This window comes from Alosa pseudoharengus, unplaced genomic scaffold, assembly GCF_046254945.1.
Source record: "Alosa pseudoharengus isolate Yale_2024_CS ecotype anadromous, Long Island Sound unplaced genomic scaffold, YU_APseudo_1.1 YU_APseudo_1.1_scf_6, whole genome shotgun sequence".
NCBI lineage: Eukaryota > Metazoa > Chordata > Actinopteri > Clupeiformes > Clupeidae > Alosa > Alosa pseudoharengus.
Window position 1 is genome coordinate 34,930,757 of NW_027468848.1, and position 22,963 is coordinate 34,953,719.

The window sequence follows — 22,963 nt, forward strand, 5'->3', positions numbered from 1 at the left end:
ATGAGAGACTACATATGCTGCATGTCTATCTCAGTGTGTGTGTGTGTGTGTGTGTGTGTGTGTGTGTGTGTGTGTGTGTGTGTGTGTGTGTGAAAGTGGAGACCTTCAGACACATCTGTAGGCGAATGTAGGAGTAAGACACTGAGGAATTATCAGCGGGGGAAAGAGCTCCAATGGAAATATGTGCTGTGCTGCAAGGCTCCTACAGTTACTCATTTGCAAGACAACTATTCTCTCTCTTTCCTTCATTCTCTCAATCTCCCTCGACCCCAATCGCTCTTTCTTTATCTTCCCCTAACACAAGCACACAGATACACAAACACACACACACACACACACACACACACACACACACACACATATCACATTCATTATGTCAGGCCTGCATTGCAGATGTTCCAAGAAAAACAGTGCACAGAGGAAGAGAGGCAGAGGGAGCATTTTAGAGCAGGCCTATTGTTGTGAGTTAGCTGTGCTTGACATGAGCAGACACACACACACACACACACACACACACACACACACACAGTCTGAACGTGTACCAGAGATCAATTTCCAAAACCAAGCTCATGGACAACCTCCTGCCAACATGGTTTACATTTCCCCCCACATCATTCACACCCACCTGAACTCACAAGATAAAGACAATATCAGACAAATGAATTGTCTTTGAGTCCCATTACAGATAAATGCCTGGCCAAAGTGTGCACGTGCCCAGGGACCTAGCACTCCAGGGGGGCCTGGAAGACTTGTCAAATTGTACTTATTTAGCAACATGTGACATTAAACATATAGTATGATGACTATTCATAAGTACCGGTAAGTTTAATAAGTGATCAACTAGCCTTTGGGGAAGACTCCAGGCCAAAGTGACAGTATGGGTAGGCTACTGTAGGCTTTCAGCCTTTCCAAATAAATATGGGGAGTAATGGCCTGAGCATTTATATTATGAACACATGACATCTCTAGGAGGTTTAAATCTAATGTTATCGTGTCGTCCATGTCTTGCAGCATGCCAGCATCGGAACTGGCAGATGTTTTTTGCGGGGTTGCGATGGCAATGTCATACGAGTTTACACTGTAGATGTAGCCTATTGAATAAACTAAAGATTTCATAACATCCTGGCTACTAGTCATGTCGAGATGTCATTTTAGCTAACATGGTTAGCGGTTTCTCGATTGAGCAGTTATAGTCCACACTTAAACTGAACCAGCCACGAACATAAAAATATACTTCTGTCTAAACTTTTGAGAGAGATAGAGGCACTAAATGAAAATTTAAATGTAGCGCAGTAACGCATAATTTAAAGTGGCTTTACGCATAGAGCGGGCCCATTAGTGTTTGTTTATGCCTGGTATAGTTTACAATCTTACACAGACAAGGCTTACATGCTATGAATATGATACACGTTTTGGCTAGAGACTAAGATCAAGGTGAAGAAATCTATCTCCTGTTGCTGGATCAGCAGGTAAGACGGGACGTACAGTAGTGTCAGTCACCTCGCCTAGACTCACTAACCCCTAGTGAGCAGACACCTCGCCTAGACTCACTAACCCCTACAGCAGACAACCACCTATGGGCTGCTCAGAAAGTTGACTCCGTTGTAGTTTCTAGATGATAGCCTAGGCCAGTGGTGGCTAACCAGTCCAGCATGAAGAGCCAAAAAAAAATTCCACACAACTCAAAAGAGCCGCACAACAAAAAAAGATGCCCACACTAACAGCGACTTAGGCCTACAGTTTAAATAGATCTTCTCTTTTTCATTTTAAGTGACACTTGGCAGATGCTACAAATTATTGTTTTCAGGAATGAGTAGCAAGCAACAAAGATATCTGACACACATCACAAATTTTAGCCTCGTGAGACCATCCTGATCTCGCGAGCTTTCAAGGTTTCACTCGCAGATCAGTCTGGCAACTTTTCGTTAAAGAGAATTTGGAGCAGTTCACCAAACGAACGTCCAATCAGCTTTGAGGCGGGTTGAGGTGTGACGCAACGAACAACATGACGGCATCCACAGATGAGATGAGCATAGCTATCGCCAGAGACTTTCTAATGTGGAGACACAGCACTCAAAAAAAACTACTCCATAGAAATGCATGGGGCTAGTTTGTCACGCCAATATGGCCGTTGTCTACACATATCCCACCCCTTCCTCGGCAAAACGTCGACATGTGAATACATTGAGCCAATCATATGGTGTGTTGTGAAGACATCGTGCCAATCATGTGTTGTGATCTCGCCGCTGGAGCAAGATTGGTGTCTTGAAGCCTTGCGCACGCGCATTTCTGCCGAAATGGATGCCCTACGAGTGCCCAAAAAGCTTTGTCAAATGGCCGCCGAGTGGAGGGACTTGCCTAAAAGGACTTTGCTATTCCGCAAGTTTTATTCAAATTAGAAAGTATTCCTGGGTAAGCTGTGAAGCTATGAGTCTCAGCCATGCAGCTGGGAGGAATGAACGACACAGACATCCTCCACGGCCGATTCCAGTTCATAATGGAGGAATATACTTTCTTCAGAAGTGTAGGGCTACCGTGAAAACTTGATGGGAATTGTCGTTGATTAGGTTCATCAATTCCACGGAAAATTGACTTTTTGTCACATCCATAATGCCAGTGAAATGCCTTGGCATTTGTATGATGTGAATGATAACATTCATTTTTTGTGCATTTTTTCTCATGTACATTCTTCAGCCAAAAATAGCAAATGCTCAAATTTCATGTAATCATTCACATCATACCATACCATCACATTTTATTGGCGTTATGGATGTTACAAAAAAAAATAATTTTCCATGGAATTGCCCTCCAATACAACAACTGATATGATGCCAATGTGACCGTCAAATGTTCCGTCAAGTGTTAATATAAAAGAAAATACACAAAAAAAGACTGACGTCTGACTGACGTCTATATTCATGGGTTTCATCAGGTCCCTTTCCACAGGTGTATACAATCATGCACCTTGATTATGAATGCAGACTGCATGGTGCTTGATAATACACCGGTGTAAAGGGACCTGATGAAGCCTACCATGAATAGCCTACCTTTACCTTGTAGCCTACTTGCAAAGGTCAGTGCCTTTGCGAAATGTTCAGGTTTGAAGCTTTATGCATCAGTTAAGTCTGGCATATAGCCTGACGAGCCAGACCCACATTAAAATGTAGGGTCTGGGCACTCACCGTTCACAGTGCTCAGTCCGAGGGGCGGGATAATCAGTTGTCTTTCAAATTCCCTCTGCACGCAATAGGACAGCGGCAGCGCTATGAGTCCCATGCGTTTCCCACCAGCGGAGCTAGTTGGCTAGTTCAAACATTTGCCAGCTTAATAAAAGCTTAACTCGTGTCACACTGTTCGCCACCAGCAACATCCATCTTATTTGTTTTCAAGAAGCAGGGAATTCAAGCCAAACCGTTGCAACTCTGCCATCAATCATTATGTTAAGCCCACCTAACGACTCTATACACGATTTCATTGGCCTGATTGAGTTTCGATTTCTGGAGCTCACAAGCCAACGGAGAGTTGCTAGACTAGCCCTGGCAGCAAATGTAATTTGCTGCCACTAGGGGTGCGTCTAGATTTCTAGGCTATCTGGCATACCAAGTAGGCTACCAAACTAATGTGTAGAACACGTTTTTTAACGGTGTTATTTTGGTTACGTTGACAACCAGAAGGTTATGCTAGCCTACAATAAAGATTAATCCTCCTTTTGAATGTCCGTGTTCCTCTTTCTATTTACGCTTAGCGTCAGGGTTTTCCTGATTGCAACAGTAGCATTACACCTGGCTAAAGAAACAAACGTGTCTTTTGGGCTATATTCCTATTCATAACATGACGGTAAAATTATTTTAATTTAAACATTGCAGCCTAACTATTGGCATTACTATCAACTTATGAAAAGCATTTTCATTTACCAGAAATATTTTATTTTCAAAAAATAAAAAACTCTAAATCCAAGGAGAAGTGAGAACATCATTTGAGCACCCGCGAGCCGCACGAGAGGAGGCAAAGAGCCGCATGCGGCTCGCGAGCCACAGATTCGCCACCCCTGGCCTAGGCCTACACACAAAATTCATTTCTGTCAATGAAACCTCGCTATGCTCTCTTATCAGTGCAGATTTATTTATTGGTATCCTCATTTATTGTGACGTCCAAGTCCCATGTTAGTGCTTGGTTCACGCATGCAGTGGTTTGGTTCAAGTAAGTTTCTGTCCAAAATTGTGTGTAAATCGTCCAATTAGCTGCCAGAATTCTAACAATGTCCTTATTCAGTTTTTCAAAATGGTAATCCATGAGAAAACAAATAGCACCAACCAAACCATACATACAGTAATGTATGGAGGGTTTATGCACTGTAAACACACACTGTGGGTTTACAGTGCATAGTGAGGCCCATTCCGATTTTGTACCCAGGGCCCGTGGTCATGATAATGACTTGTTACTATCAGTGGATGCAAACAACTGTGCATTACTTATGCTGCTAGATCTTAGCGCCGCCTTTGAAACTGTAGATCACTGCATTCTTTTAGAGCGCCTTGAGCACTGAGTTGGAATTTCAGGTACTGCACTGAAATGGTTTGCTTCCTTCTTAGAGGGAATAACCTTTCAGTTTCTTTCAATGATACTTCATCTTCATCTGCCCCCTTATCTTATGGTGTTCCACAGGGATCAGGGCTTAGTTGTATTTTATTCTCACTGTACATGTTGCCACTCAGTCAAATTATGAAAAAGCACGGCATATCCTATCATTGCTATGCGTATGATACACAACTGTATCTCCCATTTAAATGTGGTTCCTCTGGTGCTCTAAACCCATTGCTTGATTGCCTAAAAGAGATTAAACAATGGATGTCGACCAATTTTTAAAACTGAATGAATCCAAAACAGAAATTCTATTTTTTGGTTCACGTTAAGCTGCAAATAATGCAATTTGTGAACTAGGGTCTTTTGCCAGATATGTAAAACCTTATGCAAGAAATATTGGCTTTCTACTTGACCCTGATTTTAAATTGATTTAAATTAAGAAACAGATTAATGCTGTTGTCAAGTCATTAAAAATTTAAGTAAAGCCAAAACTATGTTTTCTTTCAAAGACTGAGATATTGATTCATGCCTTTATTTCACCCCGACTGGACTACTGTAACTCTCTTTATTTTGGTGTCACTCAGTCCACTGTATCCCGACTTCAGATGGTGTAAAATGCAGCTGCAAGGCTGCTCACCAAGTCTAAAAAGACACAACATATTTCACCAGTTTTGAAATCCCTGCAATGGTTACCAGTGAAATTTAGAGTAGATTACAAAATTCTTCCTTTTGTCTTTAAAGCTTTAAATGGACAAGCTGCCCAATACCTAAGTGAGCTTGTACACTTTCACTGCCCTCCCAGAACTCTGAGGTCCTGAGATAAACTACTGCTCTCAGTACCTCAGAGTCGTCTAAAAAATAAAGGTGACCGTGCTATTTCAGTAGCTGGGCCCAAGTTGTGGAACAACCTGCCTTTTCACATTAGATCCACACCAACTATAACATATGCTCTCAATGGCTTTTAAATGAAGTGAGGAATGTATTTATATAGGCTATATATATGTACATATTATTTTAGTTTTATTTTCCTGCTTTTTTGTGTCTTTATTCATTTTGTCTTCTATTATCTATTTATTTTTTGAGCACTTTGGTCAACCACAGGTTGTTTTAAATTGTGCTATATAAATAAACTTGACTATGACTATAATCTGTCCATGGTCCTGTATCACAACAGTATACTAAGCACTAAGGTTTATTGTTTTTGTATAGAGCAGGGTGTTGAAGAACGGAATAGTTACTACACTTAATGTGCAAATAGTCAGCACGACACCACAAGTTATCACTACACAAAGAGGTGTTCAGGGCATGCATTTGCCTCCCAATTATTAGCCCATTTTATTGTCATTCAGTTCCTATCACTTCCTCAGGTCATGAGAACATTTGAAACTAGAACCACATTCGAGAAGCGCCTCCATTTGGATTCCTTGCTGCATGGCTCATTATCACATTTCTCAAGGAGTGATTTGCACTTTCACTTGTATCCATTTCCATTTCCAGACAAATTATACACAGAGTAGAAAGCAAATGTTGTCTGTTGGCCATGTGTTCAATGTGCCTGATCGCACTCTCACAGATTTAGTCTGATTAGCCTAAATGTCCGGCAAGTGAGCTCCCACAACGCCCCACTACTCACATGCCACTTTAGCAAGTAAATGTTTACACAGTGGCATGTGTAGGGCAACAAGGGAGGAGCAACAAAACAAACTGACAATCAAAGACAACACATGGTGCTTCAGCATGCTAGCGACATGCTATCAACATCAGCACAAAAGTGTGAAGAGTTTCCCGAAATGTTACAGAACCAGGAAACCACTCAGCCTCCTCCTGCACTGGCTAGGTAGATAGTTAGCACTTCACTAGTGAGCGGAGGGTGGAGGGATGAGAGGGGGTTACTATGGGTGCTAGAGAGTGTGTGTGTGTGTGTGCGTGTGTGTGTGGGGCGGGGGTGGGTTGGTAGGCTGGAGAGACAGGTCCCCTCACTCAACTTCAGTTGCTAATGATGCCTGCGAACCCAATTACAACAGCTTCACAGCAGGAACACGTGTGTGTGTGTGTGAGTGGGGGGGGGGGGGGGGTGCAGACAGAAATGAGAGAGAGAGACACAGGGAAAGAAAAAGAGAGAGAAGTGAAGTAGAGAGAGCAAAAGAGAGAGAGAGAGAAAGAAAGAAAAAAAGAAAGAAAGAGAAAGCGAGGTAGAAAGCAAGAGAGAGAGAGAGAGAGAGAACCCCTCCCCAGCCTGGCCCAAAAAGGGGCCTCTATTCACTCCAGTCCTTCAAGTGCCACAGCAATGGGCTGACAGCTCTGTGCTAATCACCAGCCTGTGCCCCTGCTGCCTGCTGTCTCACCAGCCTCCAGGCCCCGAGCAGCACAACACACCTGCACACCCACACCCACCACCACCACCCCGAGCACCAGCAGTACACCCCGCTTTAGCCCAGCCATGCTCACTCTGGCTGGGGAGGCTCAGATGGGGATCTGGGGTTCTTGGGTCTTGAGAACCACTTTGCGGGGGAAAGGCCACTCCTGACAGCAGTCATGTTCAAAGGCTATGGAGGCAGCATCCTCGTCCTTAACAAGCTAGGTTAGGCACGGGTGAATGCAATGTGCCTCACACACACACAAACACGAACACAAACACACACATGCACATGAGCACTACACATGAGCACTTTCGGTCAACCATATATAAACACACATATCAGACTCATAGTACATGCTGGAAGCATCTTGATGCACTTAGAAACACACACAGACACAAACACACTAACACATATACACACAAACACAGAGAGATACTGGCAAATCTACACACCCTCTCACAAGCACTCTTGGACACACATGCACACAACGACAGAGAGTGAAGCACTCACAAGCTCTCTCTCTCTCTCTCTCTCTCTCTCTCTCTCTCTCTCTCTCTCTCTCTCTCTCTCTCTCTCAGACACACACAGGCACGCACAAGAGGGCCCACACTCCGGGCCCCTGAGCACAACAGGCACTTAGGCCGTAAATGCATCTTGAGACGTGAATGTGGCCCATTGTGGCCCCCCTCCAGCAGCCGAGCAGGGCTGGTGGCAGCGGGAGAAGGGCCCCGGGGCCCAGTGCCAAGCGCACACTGCTCCCCCATTTATCCCCCTCGCTGCCATGCCAAAGGAGCAGCCATGTAATTGCACGGCAACTGTTTGTGCAGAGCCATGTCCCAAGCCCCTTGATTGAGTTATTCAGAGTTAGTGCGCACGAATCTGTCACAATGGCGCTTCTCCTCTCATCGCCTTAATGGCCATGGCGTGTGTGTGTGTGTGTGTGTGTGTGAGGGGAGGGGTGGGGGGTGGGGGGGTGGTGATAGTGAAAGGCATGTCTGTCACTGCTGTTAAAGGCAGAACAGGAAAGGGAAAAAATGCCTGTGTTAGTAGTCAGCCAGCCTTTGCCAGCAATTGAAAGCCAAACAAAAATGAACAACCCTTTGTCTTGCACCAAATGCACTTCCATGGTCATTTGAAGCCAGGGACAGGGACTGTAAATATGCAAGATCTCCTCTTTCTTTCTCTGTTATCCTCTCTCTCTCTCTCTCTCACCCTCTCTCTCTGTCTCTCTCCGTCTCTCTCAACTCTGGGACAGGAGCCGTATGTGAGAGTGTTGAGTCTTAAAGGGCCTTATTTCATCCGGAGGAGGGCTGCATTATGCTGTGGTAACCAGGCCAGGCTGAGAAGTTAAGACTCTGTGGTCTGTGGTTGTGAAAGTGTGCACTCACACGTGTGTGTGTGTGTGTGTGTGTTGTGTTTTTTGTGAGTGTGTGTGTGTATCATTGTAAAAGACCATGGCAGCATTGTTGAAGAAAATCTTTCAGCTACTGCAAAAGTTCAAAATTAAAAGCCTGCATCTGTCATACGCGTGCATGTGTCTTTCTTTGGACATATATATGTGTGTGTGTGGGGGTGTGTGTTTGTGTGTATATATGTGTGTGTGTGTGTGTGTGTGTGTGTGTGTTGTTGAACACAGCTTCTCCAGAGTCTAAAATTAAAATCTGGGTTTTCTAAACGCTCTCTAATTAGAGGGGGAGGACTGAAGCCTATTTTGAGAGTTGTGGCCATGAACGCCCTTCCCGCATGGACACACACATGTGCATGTGGACACACATACACATAACCACATGTGCGCACACACACACACACACACACACACACACACACATACACACACACACACAAGAAAAGAGGAAAACCCACATATACACACATGGATACACACAAACACACACACACACACACACACACACACACACACACACACACACACACACACACACACACACACACTCTCACACACACACACGCGTGTATGCACAGCCACATAATATGAGTAGGCATCTGTAGAGGTTCTCGGAATTGAGACCTCTCTATCTGCCTGTTTCCATGGGCACTGCCAAGCACAGGCTAAACCAGAGAGAAGTACTGCTTACAGTTCCACCACATAAATGTATATTATTTGATCAGACCTTTAATAAATTGGTTCTAGATCTGGGTGCAGCGCAACAACTATGTGCGTAAACATGTGACATGAGTAAGGATGCTATCCAAAAATCACCAAAAAACTAAACACATTCTGCAACAAATGGGCCAGCTATCAAAATCTGACTCCAGTAGGTTACGTTATCCTCATTCTTACTTCGTTCATAGAGATCATGAATAAACTGTTTATAGATCTGAGTGCAGTGCAACTACTGCGTGCAAAACCACAAGATCACAACAAATGCTAAATCAAATCTAGGTAAGGATGCTATCCAAAAAAAATAAACAAATTCTGCATCAAATGGGCCAGCTATCAACCTCTGACTTCAATAGGTTAACTTCCCCTTCATTCGCAGTCAGCTGTGCACTGAACTATACCATGTGCTAATTGCCGCTAGCGAAGGCCCAACTATCTGCAGCGCCTCATCACTGTTACAAGGGCTTTTTAATGAGCCCATTCTGGTGCTTAGCAAACAATCAGAGTGTGAGCCTCTCCGCAGCAACATGGTCTCATTGTTCTAGTACAGTGATTTGAGTTCCCAGGCTGGGTGGAGGGGGCCGTGGGGGTAGGTGGGGGAGCTCATTTACTTTTATAAACGCTGCATAATGTGGAAAGCACTCTGACCCAAATAACTGGGCAAGGTTGGGGTTGGGAGCAGGGAAGTTGGACTGAGAGATTCCCAAAGCTGCTGGCTTTAGTCTTTTGAATGTCACCTCTGTCACCTCACACACAAGCTGAGGTCAGTACACTATGACTGCTTCATCCAAATGGGAGGCTCCGTGCGCAGTAAAAACAGGACGTTTCAAAGCCAGTGTAATGGGGCCTAGGCTGCGTCCTCGGTAGTGTGCGCCCAAATGTAGAAAAATACTTAATGACACTGCAAAGACACCACAAAGTCCATCGTTGAAGTCAAAGATGCCAAACTGCAGATTAAGAGGTGTACAGTTGATCGATGATGCTGTCCCCTTCCTCGCTTTCTCAGTCACACACACACACACACACACACACACACACACACACACACAAACACACACACACACACACACACACACACACACACACACACACACACACACACAGGCATATGGTCTTGGCCACAGGCACGCTCACCACAGACACCACCCGCCTTCATCTGAGCTGCAAAGCGGCAGGAACTCTGGGAAGCCATTTATGTGGGAAAGGAGAGAGAGGGAGAGCAACTGCAGTTAGAGAGCACTAGTAAGAGAGAGAGAGAGAGAGACAGAGAAGAGGAAAGAGTAAAAAATGACAAATGAGTGGCAAAAATGTAGAGATGGACAGTAAAGAAAGAGAGAGAGAGAGAGAGAGAGAGAGAGAGGGAGAGAGAGAGAAAGAGAGATGGGGAGAAAGAACAGGATGAAGAGAAGAAGTACAGCAGAACCCAGAGGAGCTGTGGGACACATAGTCATAGAGTCATGCATATTTGGAGTCAGATAAGAGGAGTCCTATGAAAGGCAAAACCAGAATAACACAGAGTCACTGGGGGGTGGAGGAGGAGAGGCCTATGACAACACACACATCTCGTTCTGATTGCTGCCCTCGGAGACGCTGATGACGACGACGGCGTCGGGGGATTTCTCGACCGCAGCCATCCGTCTGTGCGGCCGGGCGGGGGACACGCAGCGCTCAGCTCTGGCGTGACGGAGGGGGGAAATGAACAGCGTGGCGCCGTCCACTCGTTCAGAACATCGACTCTTACCTTAGGGCCTGTGTGTGTGTGACCGCAGAGGATGCCGGGGTGTTGGACGGCGTTTTGAGTGGCGGCAACAGGTGTGGTGCGGGCTTGGCTCTCAGAGAAGCCTTTGTCCGATGTGTGATTTATTACTGTCTGGTCGCTGTCCACACCGCCCCCCACCCCACCCCGGCATCCTCTGCGGTCACACACACACGCACACATACACACGGCTCTCCGTTTGCCCAGCCAAAGACCTCGGCTCTTTCAACACCTTTTCCCACAAAAATAAACCTCCACTTGAGGAATGCCACAGCCTCAGAGGGCTCTCTTGTGTTCTATTCTGTTAAGAATTCAGGCCATTGATAAGGGCTTCTAGGGAGAGACATTCCATCAACACACTCCCAGTTCAACACATTTCGACCTGATGAGCACCTTCTCACACACACCCAAACACAGACAAGACACACAGAGACACACACACACACACACACACACACACACACACACACACACACACACACACACACACACACACACCCCTTCGCACATGCAGAGAAACAATAGGGCCAAGAACTCTGGATTTATTTATTTTCTGAAATCTTTCGTGTCCAATTTATTACTTCTGCATTCTGTTGCTCTTGGTCCAATTTTCCAAATCCAATTTTATTATCAAGAAATAAAGAAAGAAATACCAGCTGTTAAATAAATAATAACACTGTGCCTTCACACTCCCTCTGCAGGCCTATTGACAACATGATTTATAGTTGCACACAATCATAGTGCCTATGCAACACAGTTGCATCTACTTTCTGTTTACATGTAAATGGCATGAAATTGATTCCGGTTTTCCAAACAAGCAAATGCACAACCACCCAGTCAGAAAACAGTTAGATGTGTTTTCTTTCTGATCATTTTATAGTATTAACAACAAAAACATCTACAAATGGCATTACCAGCAATTTTCATTTGCATTTTGTATTTGCATTCCACCCTGTTGCATTTATACAAAAACATCTAAATTCCATGCAATTCTGCATTTGACAATCAATTCCATTTTTATCACTTCACTCCATGGTCTCCACAAAACATAGGTCCCTAAGACCCATGCAGAGAGAGGTGCCCACATACCCATTCACAGAGGCAGACAGACATAAACACACACACACACACACACACACACACACAGACACTGACCACAGTGCGCCAGTTCCCCCTTCCCACATCCAGTCTAACCCTGTATTCTTGTCCATTATGCTGCAGGCTGAGACCTGAGATTACACTCTCTGAGACACAAACAGGCCTATACCACACTGTAGGCAGCTTCCACACGCACACAGCTTATGGTCTAGTCTATGGAAAAATTATTTATCAAATCAACCGTCTAGTCTGCACAAACCTATAGATGCGATTTCATTTTATTATACAGAGGAGGATATTTGCTGTGAAAACTATAAATGGGATGAGGTTGAAGGGATCACTGTAATCCCAACACAATCACTGCACTGTCATTCAATAGTCATTCCGTGTTTACCGTTTAGCATAGCTGTTTAGGTATTTAGTTTGTCAACTCACAGACAAACACAGCTGCCCTAGTGTGTGTGTGTGTGTGTGTGTGTGTGTGTGTGTGTGTGAGAGAGAGAGAGTGTGTATGTGTGTGTGTGTATGAGAGAGAGAGAGAGAAAGAGAAAGAGAGATAGTGTGTATGTGTGTGTGTATGAGAGAGAGATAAAGAGAGAGAGAGAGAGAGAGAGAGAGAGAGAGAGTACAGTATGTGTGTGTGTATGAGAGAGAGAGAGAGAGAGAGTGTGTACAGCATGTGTGTGTGTATGAGAGAGAGAGAGAGAGAGAGAGAGAGAGAGAGACTGAATTCCACCCACTGTGTGCCCAAGGCCAGGGACGGACACTGGTGTCTGTTGCCCTTTTGTATGTAGGCTGTCCGTCCCCATAAAAAAGCGGGTATCAGTTCAAGGCCGCGGCACAGCCAGTGAAATGGCTGGCATCTGAGCGCCCAGGCGCTGACATGCAAACTGTCCTCTCAAAACCACCCTGCCCTCCAGCCTAGCCCAGCCCAGCCCAGCATCGACATGCACACATCCACAGAAAACACTCCTCCGCACGCACACATGCCTCACGTCACACACGGCTGCTGCCGCCACAGCTGTCACTGCTGGCCTACCCTCACGTCACACACGTGGACGAAGGCCACTGGACGTGCGGCAGCAGAGCTCTGACTCTGAGCGGGATTTTTTTATTATTATTATTTAAACTCAGGGAGTGAAGACAGGAAGCTCGCACACTTGCTTCACGCTCAAGGGAAGAGGGAGACCATACGCAACAGGCCAAGGAGAGAGCTTGGTATTAAAATAAACACAAGGAAGAAGGAGTGGGAGCACTATTTTCAGGCTTTACCTTTGGCCAATTATAGCCAGGCACGGATGGGAAGTACTTCCCAAAGACAGAAAAAGCACCAAAGGGCCAAAAAATTCCTCCGACTTTAAAAATGAGACATTTTTTGATTAGTTTGTTTTTTTTTGCCATGATTTCTGTCTATCCACAGTACATACCACAAATACACATATGTAATCCCTCAGAAAGTAAGACGTCGGTCTGCATAATTTGAACTATTGGAAAGAGATCAAATCCTCATAATTTTCTGCTCGAGTCATTCATCTTCTTCCTTCATTCATTATTCATGATAGGACAACAAACAGATCTCTGACTTGATTTATTCCTGTACATCACATCAGGGGCTTACATTCAGAGACTTGGGCTGTGATTTCTAAACACCCCAATAGGCAAGCGGCCTCTTTCTCCCCCTCTCTTCCAAAGACCCAGCGCCATTGCAGCCTCACGTAATTAGCCTTAAAGACAGACCCCGGGCAGGCTCACATCTGGAAGGAGTTTAGACATGGCAGTTTCCTACCAAGACGGCTAAATATTTAGGTTGAGAGTTACTGCGTGTGGATGAACTCATGATAGAGGGGTGGGGGCAGAGAGGGAGAGAGAAAGAGAAAGGGAGAAAAGAAGGAGAAATAGCAGGAAGAGAGGAGGAGAAGCACAAAAGAAAAGACTGCTAATAGGAGCTAATCGCGCGATATAAACTCCCATTAGAGAAATCAGTCGCGAGCATTTGCAAATCACCAGGACAACCTTCATTTTGAGCTCCTTCAAGAGCAACGGAAAATGTTGCTCATCGAGCACGCTGACTCCAACGGGTCGTCACCACTAGCTCCTCAGCTGGTGTCTCAGCAGTCGAGCGGCGAGCGTGGAAGATACCGTGAGAGGCAGTGGCGTAGCGCCATTCTACTGCATTGCAGTCTGCCACGTTCTACAGAAACAACAAACATCCGACTAATACTCTTAATAAACCAACCCCCGCTGGGATTCCCCGTGGGCCGGGAGGCCTCAGCTGGAATGTTCATGGGAGCCAGCTGGTGTGCATTAGTCTAAAGCGGGGAGTGGATCCACGGGACACAGTCCCAGGGTGGAGCAGGCCCACTGACCCTGTCCACCACCGGCCCTGAAACACACGCCACGCACCTCCACACACAGTCCAAAGCAAAACAGCTCTTGAAAACTCATCAACATCAAACTGAATGGGAGCACTGTGTGCTACACTGCCAAGGCAACTCAATGGGCCCACTTCAAGCTACACTAGGCAACAATTTGCCGATTTTTGAGGTAATTTCAAATATGCACGGGAGAGATGTGTATATTTGAAATTACCTAGTGCTATAGGAATTCTTAATGCTATAGGCAGGGGATCTCACACCCGCGGCCAATCAACAACCAAGCCTATTTACTGTCAAAAACAAAATCGCTAACAAATCAACCTTTGTGGGCAAAAAACCTCACCAACAGAAGAGCCTTTAAGAGCATTTCACTGGGGTTATCAAGCAGGCACCTTCCTTCATGGGTGTTTCATTGAATCAGACCCACAACACCTCCAGAAGGCTCAACAGTGGTATCTAAAGACCCAGACTCACCCTCCTCCACACTCATGATGGGATCTCTGCCAACAAATACCGACAAATTCTTAAGTCATTCCTCTTCATTGCTGTGGCTGTTTATGATCCGATCAGCAACGCAACCAGGCAAACCCTTGATGCGGGCACAGACAAATACCAACAAACTCTTCAGTCAATCCTCTTCGTTGCCGTGGTAGTTTATGATCCAATCAGGAACATATACAAACAAAACGCAAACCCTTGATGAGGGCACCCACAAGTACCAGCAAATTCTTTGGTTTAGGTATGTTTGTTACAAGCGAAGTCCTTCTTTTGGTATCACCTTCATTTTTTTTTTTTAAATGTGGTCTTGTGAAGGACAAATAAACACATCTGCTGTGTCCATTAACCGTCCAGGCTATAAAATATATGTGCTTCTTTGGTTCAGGACGCCAGAACTCCCCCCAAAAAATTTAAGAAAAACCCTTCACTGAACAACAACATAACCAACAGTATTGCTAAAGGACAACATGTTTGCAAGCTTCATAGTTGCCAACTGGGCTGTAGATGGTATTTCCAAGATTGCTGCATGCAAATCTCTAAGATGCTTCTTTTAAACTACAGCCAGCATTCAACCATTCTGGTTCTACTCACAAGGCTCTACGTCTGGATAAACTCAACAGGTTCCAGTTAGACCCAGTCTATCAGCACATCATCCCTGAGCACATCTGTCTTTCAATCCAGTGTGCACCAGTCCATCACCTTGACATCTTTGACCCCAAATGTCATTCCTGCTGGTCCCTCATCCCTGCAGCCCGGTGACCTCATCCCCACAGGGCAAATTTGGCCCAACTCTCAGCCCTGATGACCTTTGACCCCCGAACACTATACAGTTTCCTAGTCCACCAGGGGATACATGAACATATTCAACTGACCTTCCCAGCAAGGGGGAAAGTGAGGAATAGGTAGGAGCCTACCTGTTGGGAGTGTGTGTGTGTGTGTGTGTGTGTGTGTGTGTGTGTGTATTTGTGTCAGAGGGGAAGATGGTAGTGGGGGTTGAATTGAGATGGGAATGGGGCGGAGGGGTGATGAATTCAGCCCTGAGCTCCCATGCTGCACCTGGGATGCCGTCTGGAGAGACTCAGGAATGTCAGGAATAACAGTAACATCAACAGGACTTTGCACATTCCACATCTGGCTGGGACGTCACGAACCAGGGAGGAACGAGAGGGCTGGAGCGGGAGAAGAGCAGAGGGAGAAATCTACAGTTGTGCTCCCCAAATGAACTTCATTCGCCTGCATGGGCAAGAGGAGAGGGGGGGGGGGGGGCTCAATAGGGCTGTGGGAGTATCGTGCCTCGGCTCTACAACAAGCCAGCATGGGGGAATTGTTTGTGTCTAGGGCACGGGCTCGTAAAAATGTCACAGTGTGCTTAACACATGTTGGAAAACAAATAAACGACATTAAAAGGTGCAGGGATGCAGGATTATCTTCAAGCACCTCCACTGCTGCCACCCAGACCATTCGTTTTATCCTCTCCTTTGGTTCTCAGCAATGTGTTTCCCAGATGTTTATCCCGTCTTTATTAAGCAGAAACACAAGGCCCTATAAATGGAGCTCTGGCCGCCTCCGGCACCCCAAGGCATAAATCCACTCGCTGCGTCTCCTCTGCAGGCTCCACCGGGCCCGTTTGGGGCTTTTTACTGCGCCCATGTGCAGGCAAGTGCTGCTCCCACTGGGTCGCAGAGGAGCATTGTGGGATAGTGGGGGACCGAAATACAAAACAAGCATGACACAGCGAGTGAGAGTTACTGAGAGAGAGAGAGAGGGAGGGAGAGAGAGTTGGTAAGAGAGAGAAAGAGAGAAAATTGTTAAAGAAACAAGTTAGTTTTGTTGTAAATTTATGAAAGCTGTAACTATTGTGGTTGTTGTAGGTCAGTTTCACTTTTGGGTTGGCTGACTCCTAAGTACAGAGAATATATATGAAAGACATCTGGAGAAATGTTTTTAGCCTTGAATGAAATAAATTCTTGATATTTTGCCGCTGTCATGTCTATTTTGTCATGTCGACTTTGAAGCAATGCAACTTTCTGTTACAATGGATGAGCAGGACAATTCTGGACATTTGTAAACCTTTAAGATGTCACAATCTGTTTCTCAGGTTGAAATGGTTCATAGTAAACATTGGCTTATTACAGCCATCACTGAGAATATCCAACCAGGGTAATCTGACATGGACTAACAGCAAACTGGAGGCAATCGCTCCAGCTGTGGGTCCTGAAGACAAGTTGATCTTCCTTCTCGAGCAGATCAGGTAACTTCCATGAGGACCCTGGGATGTCCTAAGATTCAAATGAGGAAATCAAGCCCCCATTTATATGTGAGCAAGAGCAACAGAGAGAGAGAGAGAGAGAGAAAGAGACAGAGAGGGAAAAAGAGAGCTAGAGCTAAAAATGTGTTTCTGTTTATCCTACTTTAGCAAGGCCAAGTCAGCTGGAGATCAGGGCGGGCGGGATTGCAGAGAGCAAGAAAGTGGGGAGAGCTCGGAGTTTAGGGGAGGGAGTGAGAGGGTAGGCAAGGGGAGTGGAGGTATGCAAGGAGGGTTACTGAACCTCTGTGTGTTTAACTCCAAAATGTATGAAGACAGGAGAAGTGACAATGGGGTCCAACGACAGTCCCCTTTTGTTTTTGTTTTTTTGTTTGTTTTTCTTCTCTACCATAGACATGGGCTACAGGATGTCCCCTAAGTGAGCTTTTTCTAGTCGGGACTCTTTGGTCCTTGGCTGCTACAGTCAAAGAAAAATAAGAGCGAGGCCAAGCTTTGAGCTATAGTGCGTCTGTGTCTGTTGCCGGGCCAGGTTACACACTCGGGGGCTTCACTGGCCAGAAATATGTACGCTGCTTTCAGAACGGCCCTCTTGCCGGATGAGACTGAGCCCAAGGGGTCAGTTGGGGGCCTTGTCTGAGAACACACCTCTTAAGATAGCAAACTCTGTAAGCAGGATGCAAGTCTCACAATCAAAGTTACGCACTTTCCCATAACAAGGCGTTCACGAGGTATGACTGCATCAGCTGTTGGACTACTCGGGACACTGAGTAATGCCTGGCATTTATTTTTTGTTGTGAAGTATGTCAACAGTTTTAAATATCCATATAGCCTACTGTCAAACACATTTAACAAATTGCGGCCTCTTTGGTGGAGATAAAGATAATTTCATTATTCACCTTATTCACAAAGTGTCATGAGCACAGTTGCTTGGTGACTATAATATACTTCCTCCGAAGATAATCTTGGCCCTCGAATGATTTTTAATACAAAATATGTGCAAATATCACATGTGCAAACAGATAAAATTATATAGGGGACTGATACTTTTACTCACAAAGTAACGGTCCGGTTGGGGAGGAGACTGGCTTCTGGAGTTTCTGTGAGTTCGTCGCTGCTGCAGCTTACTCTTTTCCGGACACCCGGCGTGGTATGAGCCTTCATGCGCTCGTCTGTGCAACTACAGCCGATGGTTAGAAGTCCAGAACAAGCGTCTGTTATTCTTGACTCCGTAGCTGTCAAGCACACCAGCATTACCAGCAAATGCCTCCATAATGGGATGCTAAAGCTGGTTGCCGACATAGTCCCCATCATTCTCACCTCAGTGTCCCCCGAATCAGCCCATTTCACCAAAACGAAGCTTCTTGGAGGTTAACAATAAATACGGTGGATTGCGTGAAAATTGATAAAGAAATGCAAATGTGCATACGTTTAAAACGTGGCAATGTAGGCTATTCCTTTGTAATAAGAAAACTGGAGAAAAAGTTGAGGGAGAATGATTGAATGATCAGAGCTGTAGCCAATGAAGTGTCCACTAAATAATTAGAACTTCAGATCACTGTAAAGTTAACAATATCCAAATCGGGACTCACATGTAGTTATACATGACAGCTCTTCCCACAGTCTGGTGTTAGAACTGTTCGTGGATAATTTGCGCTTTGAGTTCTTGCCTATTTCTTGAACTAAATAAAACATATTAAACTTTTGCTGCTCGTGTCCTGTTCCTGGAATAAGGTGTGCTCCAATGACAGATAAACACTGTCGCAAAACTAAAACGTTCTGTCATCTGAAATCTCAGAATATCCCACTGTCACAATCAAAAACCAGAATCGCGCTTGTATGCTGCTATTCCCTGTGGTTCTGATAAGACCTAAGGCGCAACTCACTGCCTTGCCGTACTTCTTCACAGCTTTTGATCTAATTCACAGATTTGGCAAATGATATGTCGCGCGGAACTCGTAATGTTCAACAAGTAAGACGTTTCAAAGTAGATAGTCCAACAGAACTTGCAAGAAGTCCATATAATTTAATCCAGGAGGTAACGCGAAATAACGGTACGACGGGTCTGACTCGACCTTAATTTCCCAAATCTAGCGGTTTTTGCCTGCCACCCTGTCACACTCAAATTCGGTTACTGCCTTAAGTGCGCGCATTCCCTCCCCGACTACGCACTTATCTGCAGGGTCCTAGCGCAGATTTGTAGCTTACCTCATGAAGTTTCACGCTTGTCATAGCTGTTCTACACACATTGCCTTGTGCATTTAACGACTTCTAACATTATAGGTAAGGGTATACATGTGTTCAAAGATAAAACAAACCAAATCGTTCATGTTATCGGTATTCATGTCTTTCTTTTCTCTTTAATTTGTTTGTATTCTTTTCAAGGATTAAATTATTTTAATCTTCAAACACAAACACTAATTGGTAAAATGCATTGGTTTTAAGCATCAAGAAGTCGAAGCTTTTAAAAGACACATAACGATTTCCGTCCGTCAAAATAAGTGTTAGGCTACTGATGTGCTGTGACATTTGGGCTGACAGAAGTGTGAAGGCCATATAGAATAACTTCACGAAGAGATGACATATGTTATATATTCCCATCAAGTTGTGGCCAAAGATTCTTCGCACGACACATGCAAAGACTGCAAGACATTGTACAGAGTAGTGCTTCAAAAAACTACAGTTCGGTAGTTGGGTAGTACTGGGTCTGCGTTATAAATGCGCCAGCATCATATGAAACCATCAAGGTAGACTACACGAACACCGCTAACATGTTCCAGCTGCGCGTCCAAGCAGCCTACAATTCGCTGACTGTTGGGTAGCCAGCCTCTCTGGCACACCGGAGCCGGTGTTCCACTTTGGCTCTTAAGCCAAACAGAACTGATAGAATGGTCTTGTTTAAAGAAATCATGAACGCCAACCTGCAGGCCCTACTGTACGTAGACGTTCTGCAAGACATGTGATGGAGCCTTTTTGTGGACTGAACTTAGCACTGTGTTTCATTTAAATCTAACGGTAAGAACGGTGCAACATTCATACACGTCGTTTACATCACTTTTATCTGTATAATGCATATAGATTTATAACTTTGTTAAGTTAAGAGTGATTATTTTCTAATGTATTGTATTATTTGGTTACATTCAATGATGGAATGTTTTACATGGTATTTTGCACATTTCCCTATCATACCACTTTTTATTTCTTTATTACTGTAGTCTACTATTATTTCATATGTTATTTGACTGTGGGTTGTGGATGCCACAAAATGCCCACAGTTCTGAAAGGCTATAGCAGACAAGACTGGGTTGAAAGATTTTAATACAGGTAGCCAAGAAAAGTGCTATTATAGCCATCCTGTCCAACCTCTAAAATCTCACTATCAGTCACACATTCCAAAACCTCCAGCACTGCTTAAAAACCCGGTTCGGCTATGGGTACTGAGCATGTACCTGGGGATCCCAGCTATCCAATGAAAGCCTCTTTGAAAGTCTCATTTTTTGCTGAATGAAAAGATCAGAGATGGATATGCATAGAGGTATGTGTTAGCCCTCTCAAGTGATTGAGGGCAGATGCTGTCAGCGTCCCAAAGAACACATCAAGAACTGCACTTCCCACCAACTTTCATTTTCACAGGTCCACTTTCGTCCACAGCAACAATCCCAGTAGAGCTTAAGCCTACACTCTTTTTTGTTTTTAAAAAGAGCTTTTATGATACACGATACACCCGAGGAAGCCCGGAAAAATCCCTGCCTCTAGAAAAAAGGCGAGAGAAAGAAAGATTCTGATGAAGGCCTACTGTGAAAGAAAAAAAAACATATGAAAAGGTGAACAGGGAGAACGCTTGGCTTTGTGGAGGGAAAAAAGGACTTGAGGAAGCCCAATTGGGGCTGACATTCACTCACAACCACGTCAAATAGACAGGCACCTTAGACATGCACGCCACCCCTAGCATACAATGGGCCAGTGTGGACGAGGCCAGGCCGGCGTTCTGGGTTTGTTATTCCTGCATATGATACTGTACACCGGAGTGGGCACACAGAGTCTGCTCTGATTGCTTAAGGAAGCCCCCAAAACCAAGGATAGGCGCCTACCCAGCGATGAAACAGAGCAATGTTTATTTGACCCATTAAATAGGGCTTCAAGTACACCCCCCCTCCCCCCAACACACACACACACACACCACATCCCGCCCCCAGTCAAGAAGCCCTCTAGCCCCAAAAAATCTCTCTCATCTGGGAAGCACAGTTTCCATTTAAAAATGTCACGTCCCACACTGCACATTACATCAAATTGTACTTAATGGCATCCAGACAAACTTTTATGTTGTTCCAACATTTTCCCCCTCCCTCCCTTTCTCTCTCTGTATCTTGCCTTTCTGCCTGTGTCTCTCTCTCATACCCCCCCTTGCTTCCTTTGCTCATATCGCCGAGCAAGCAATCTCTCGCTTGCTCTCTTCCACATCTGGACTCCATTCCAGGTGGACTATATGGAGAGGGAGAGAGGGTGTGTGAGGGGGAGAGATGGAGCGCGCCAAGGGGAGATGGAAGGGGGGGTTACGGGGAAGGCGATGGAGGATGTAGCACTATCTCAGATCAGGAAGTGACGCATGGCTAGCGAGAGGGGAAACGTGTGTGATTGTGGATGTGTGCTTGCTGTTTCCCCATGTTTTGGAGGGTGGTGCGCATGGCTCACTATTGTGAACACAAATAGCACAGCGAGTATGGCCTACTTTATTTGTAGACTTACTGGAGAATGTTGCAAAGGAGCCAGGTTGAGCGGAAGTTTAGAAACAACTTGTAACATGTTTGTTTATTGACACAACAGAAAGGCGTGTTCTTGAGCATCCTCACAGAAAAAAAAAAACAGCTCAAGGGTGTGCACTCAATGGAAGTCTGCATCAGTCCAAAAGAGACAGAGTTTGGGAGTGTGTGTGAGAGAGAGATTCTGCATGTCTCGTTTGGATATAAGTCTGTGCATGAGAGTGTGAGTGAAAGCAAACTTATTACCATATGACAGACTTTGTTAAAAGGGAAAATGACCTGTTGGACTCGACTGTCATAACATCATGACAAATGAGAGGATGCAGTGGGAACCAAAGTAATCAAGCCAATCCATCATCATTTCATAAACATGACAAAGTTAAAAACTAGCCTTCACAAAGTAATGAGGCCTTCCCGTAACAAGGAGGAAATTGCAAATGATGACTGAATGTTTATTCCTACATAATCTAGCCGAAATATGTGCTAATATGGCTCTGCTATCCACAAATGAATCTTTTCACTAACTGTTCAGTTCTGAGCAGCTAATGAAGACACGTCAATGCTGCAGAATGTGAATTCATTGACCTCTAGTGGCCAAGCCTTTACACCTCAACCACTGAATACAGCTTCAATAAAACTAGAATAATTACAAACCTCAAAGTAGGCCTAGTATAAGAGCACAATTTTTGTAAAGACCAATTAGTGCAATGTGAACAATAGGCTATGTTACGATGAAAGATACCTCAAAATAAAAAAGGATTTCAATTCAGTTAAACAAAAAAACAATGTGCACGAGTCCTGCATAGCACAAGGCGAACAACGGGACTTTGGCAATGAACAAATATCCTTGTTTTGGTCTTGGAGAGGTTGTCATTTCGTTGGGACTCTCATTACCACGCCACACACCACACATCAGGAACACATGCAAGAGGGCGTCGACAGACCGCCTCCTGAGCAATTGAGGTTAAGTGCCTTGCTTAAGGGCTATACTGCCAACATCACTTGGGAGTTCAGCAGGCAAACTCCTGATTACAAGACTGCCCACAACCGTTGAACCGTAGCTCCTCTCTGCAGCTGCAGTTACCTATACTCGAGTAGGCCTATTGTGTAACTAATCGTGAACTTTTGTGTAGGCTACTGCAGTTTA

At 45.0% G+C, this 22,963-nt stretch overlaps 1 protein-coding gene across 1 annotated transcript in view; it reads right to left on the bottom strand.

Moving 5' to 3' along the window:
* The window catches only part of adgra2 (adhesion G protein-coupled receptor A2), a 61,686-nt gene extending 42,534 nt beyond the window's left edge, over window positions 1-19,152 (bottom strand). The window contains exon 1 of the mRNA XM_076269782.1: window positions 18,114-19,152. Within this exon, the coding sequence (XP_076125897.1) occupies window positions 18,114-18,370 (257 nt within the window). The 5' untranslated portion in view covers window positions 18,371-19,152. The remainder of the gene's footprint in view (window positions 1-18,113) is intronic.
* Between the last annotated feature and the right edge of the window lie 3,811 nt (window positions 19,153-22,963).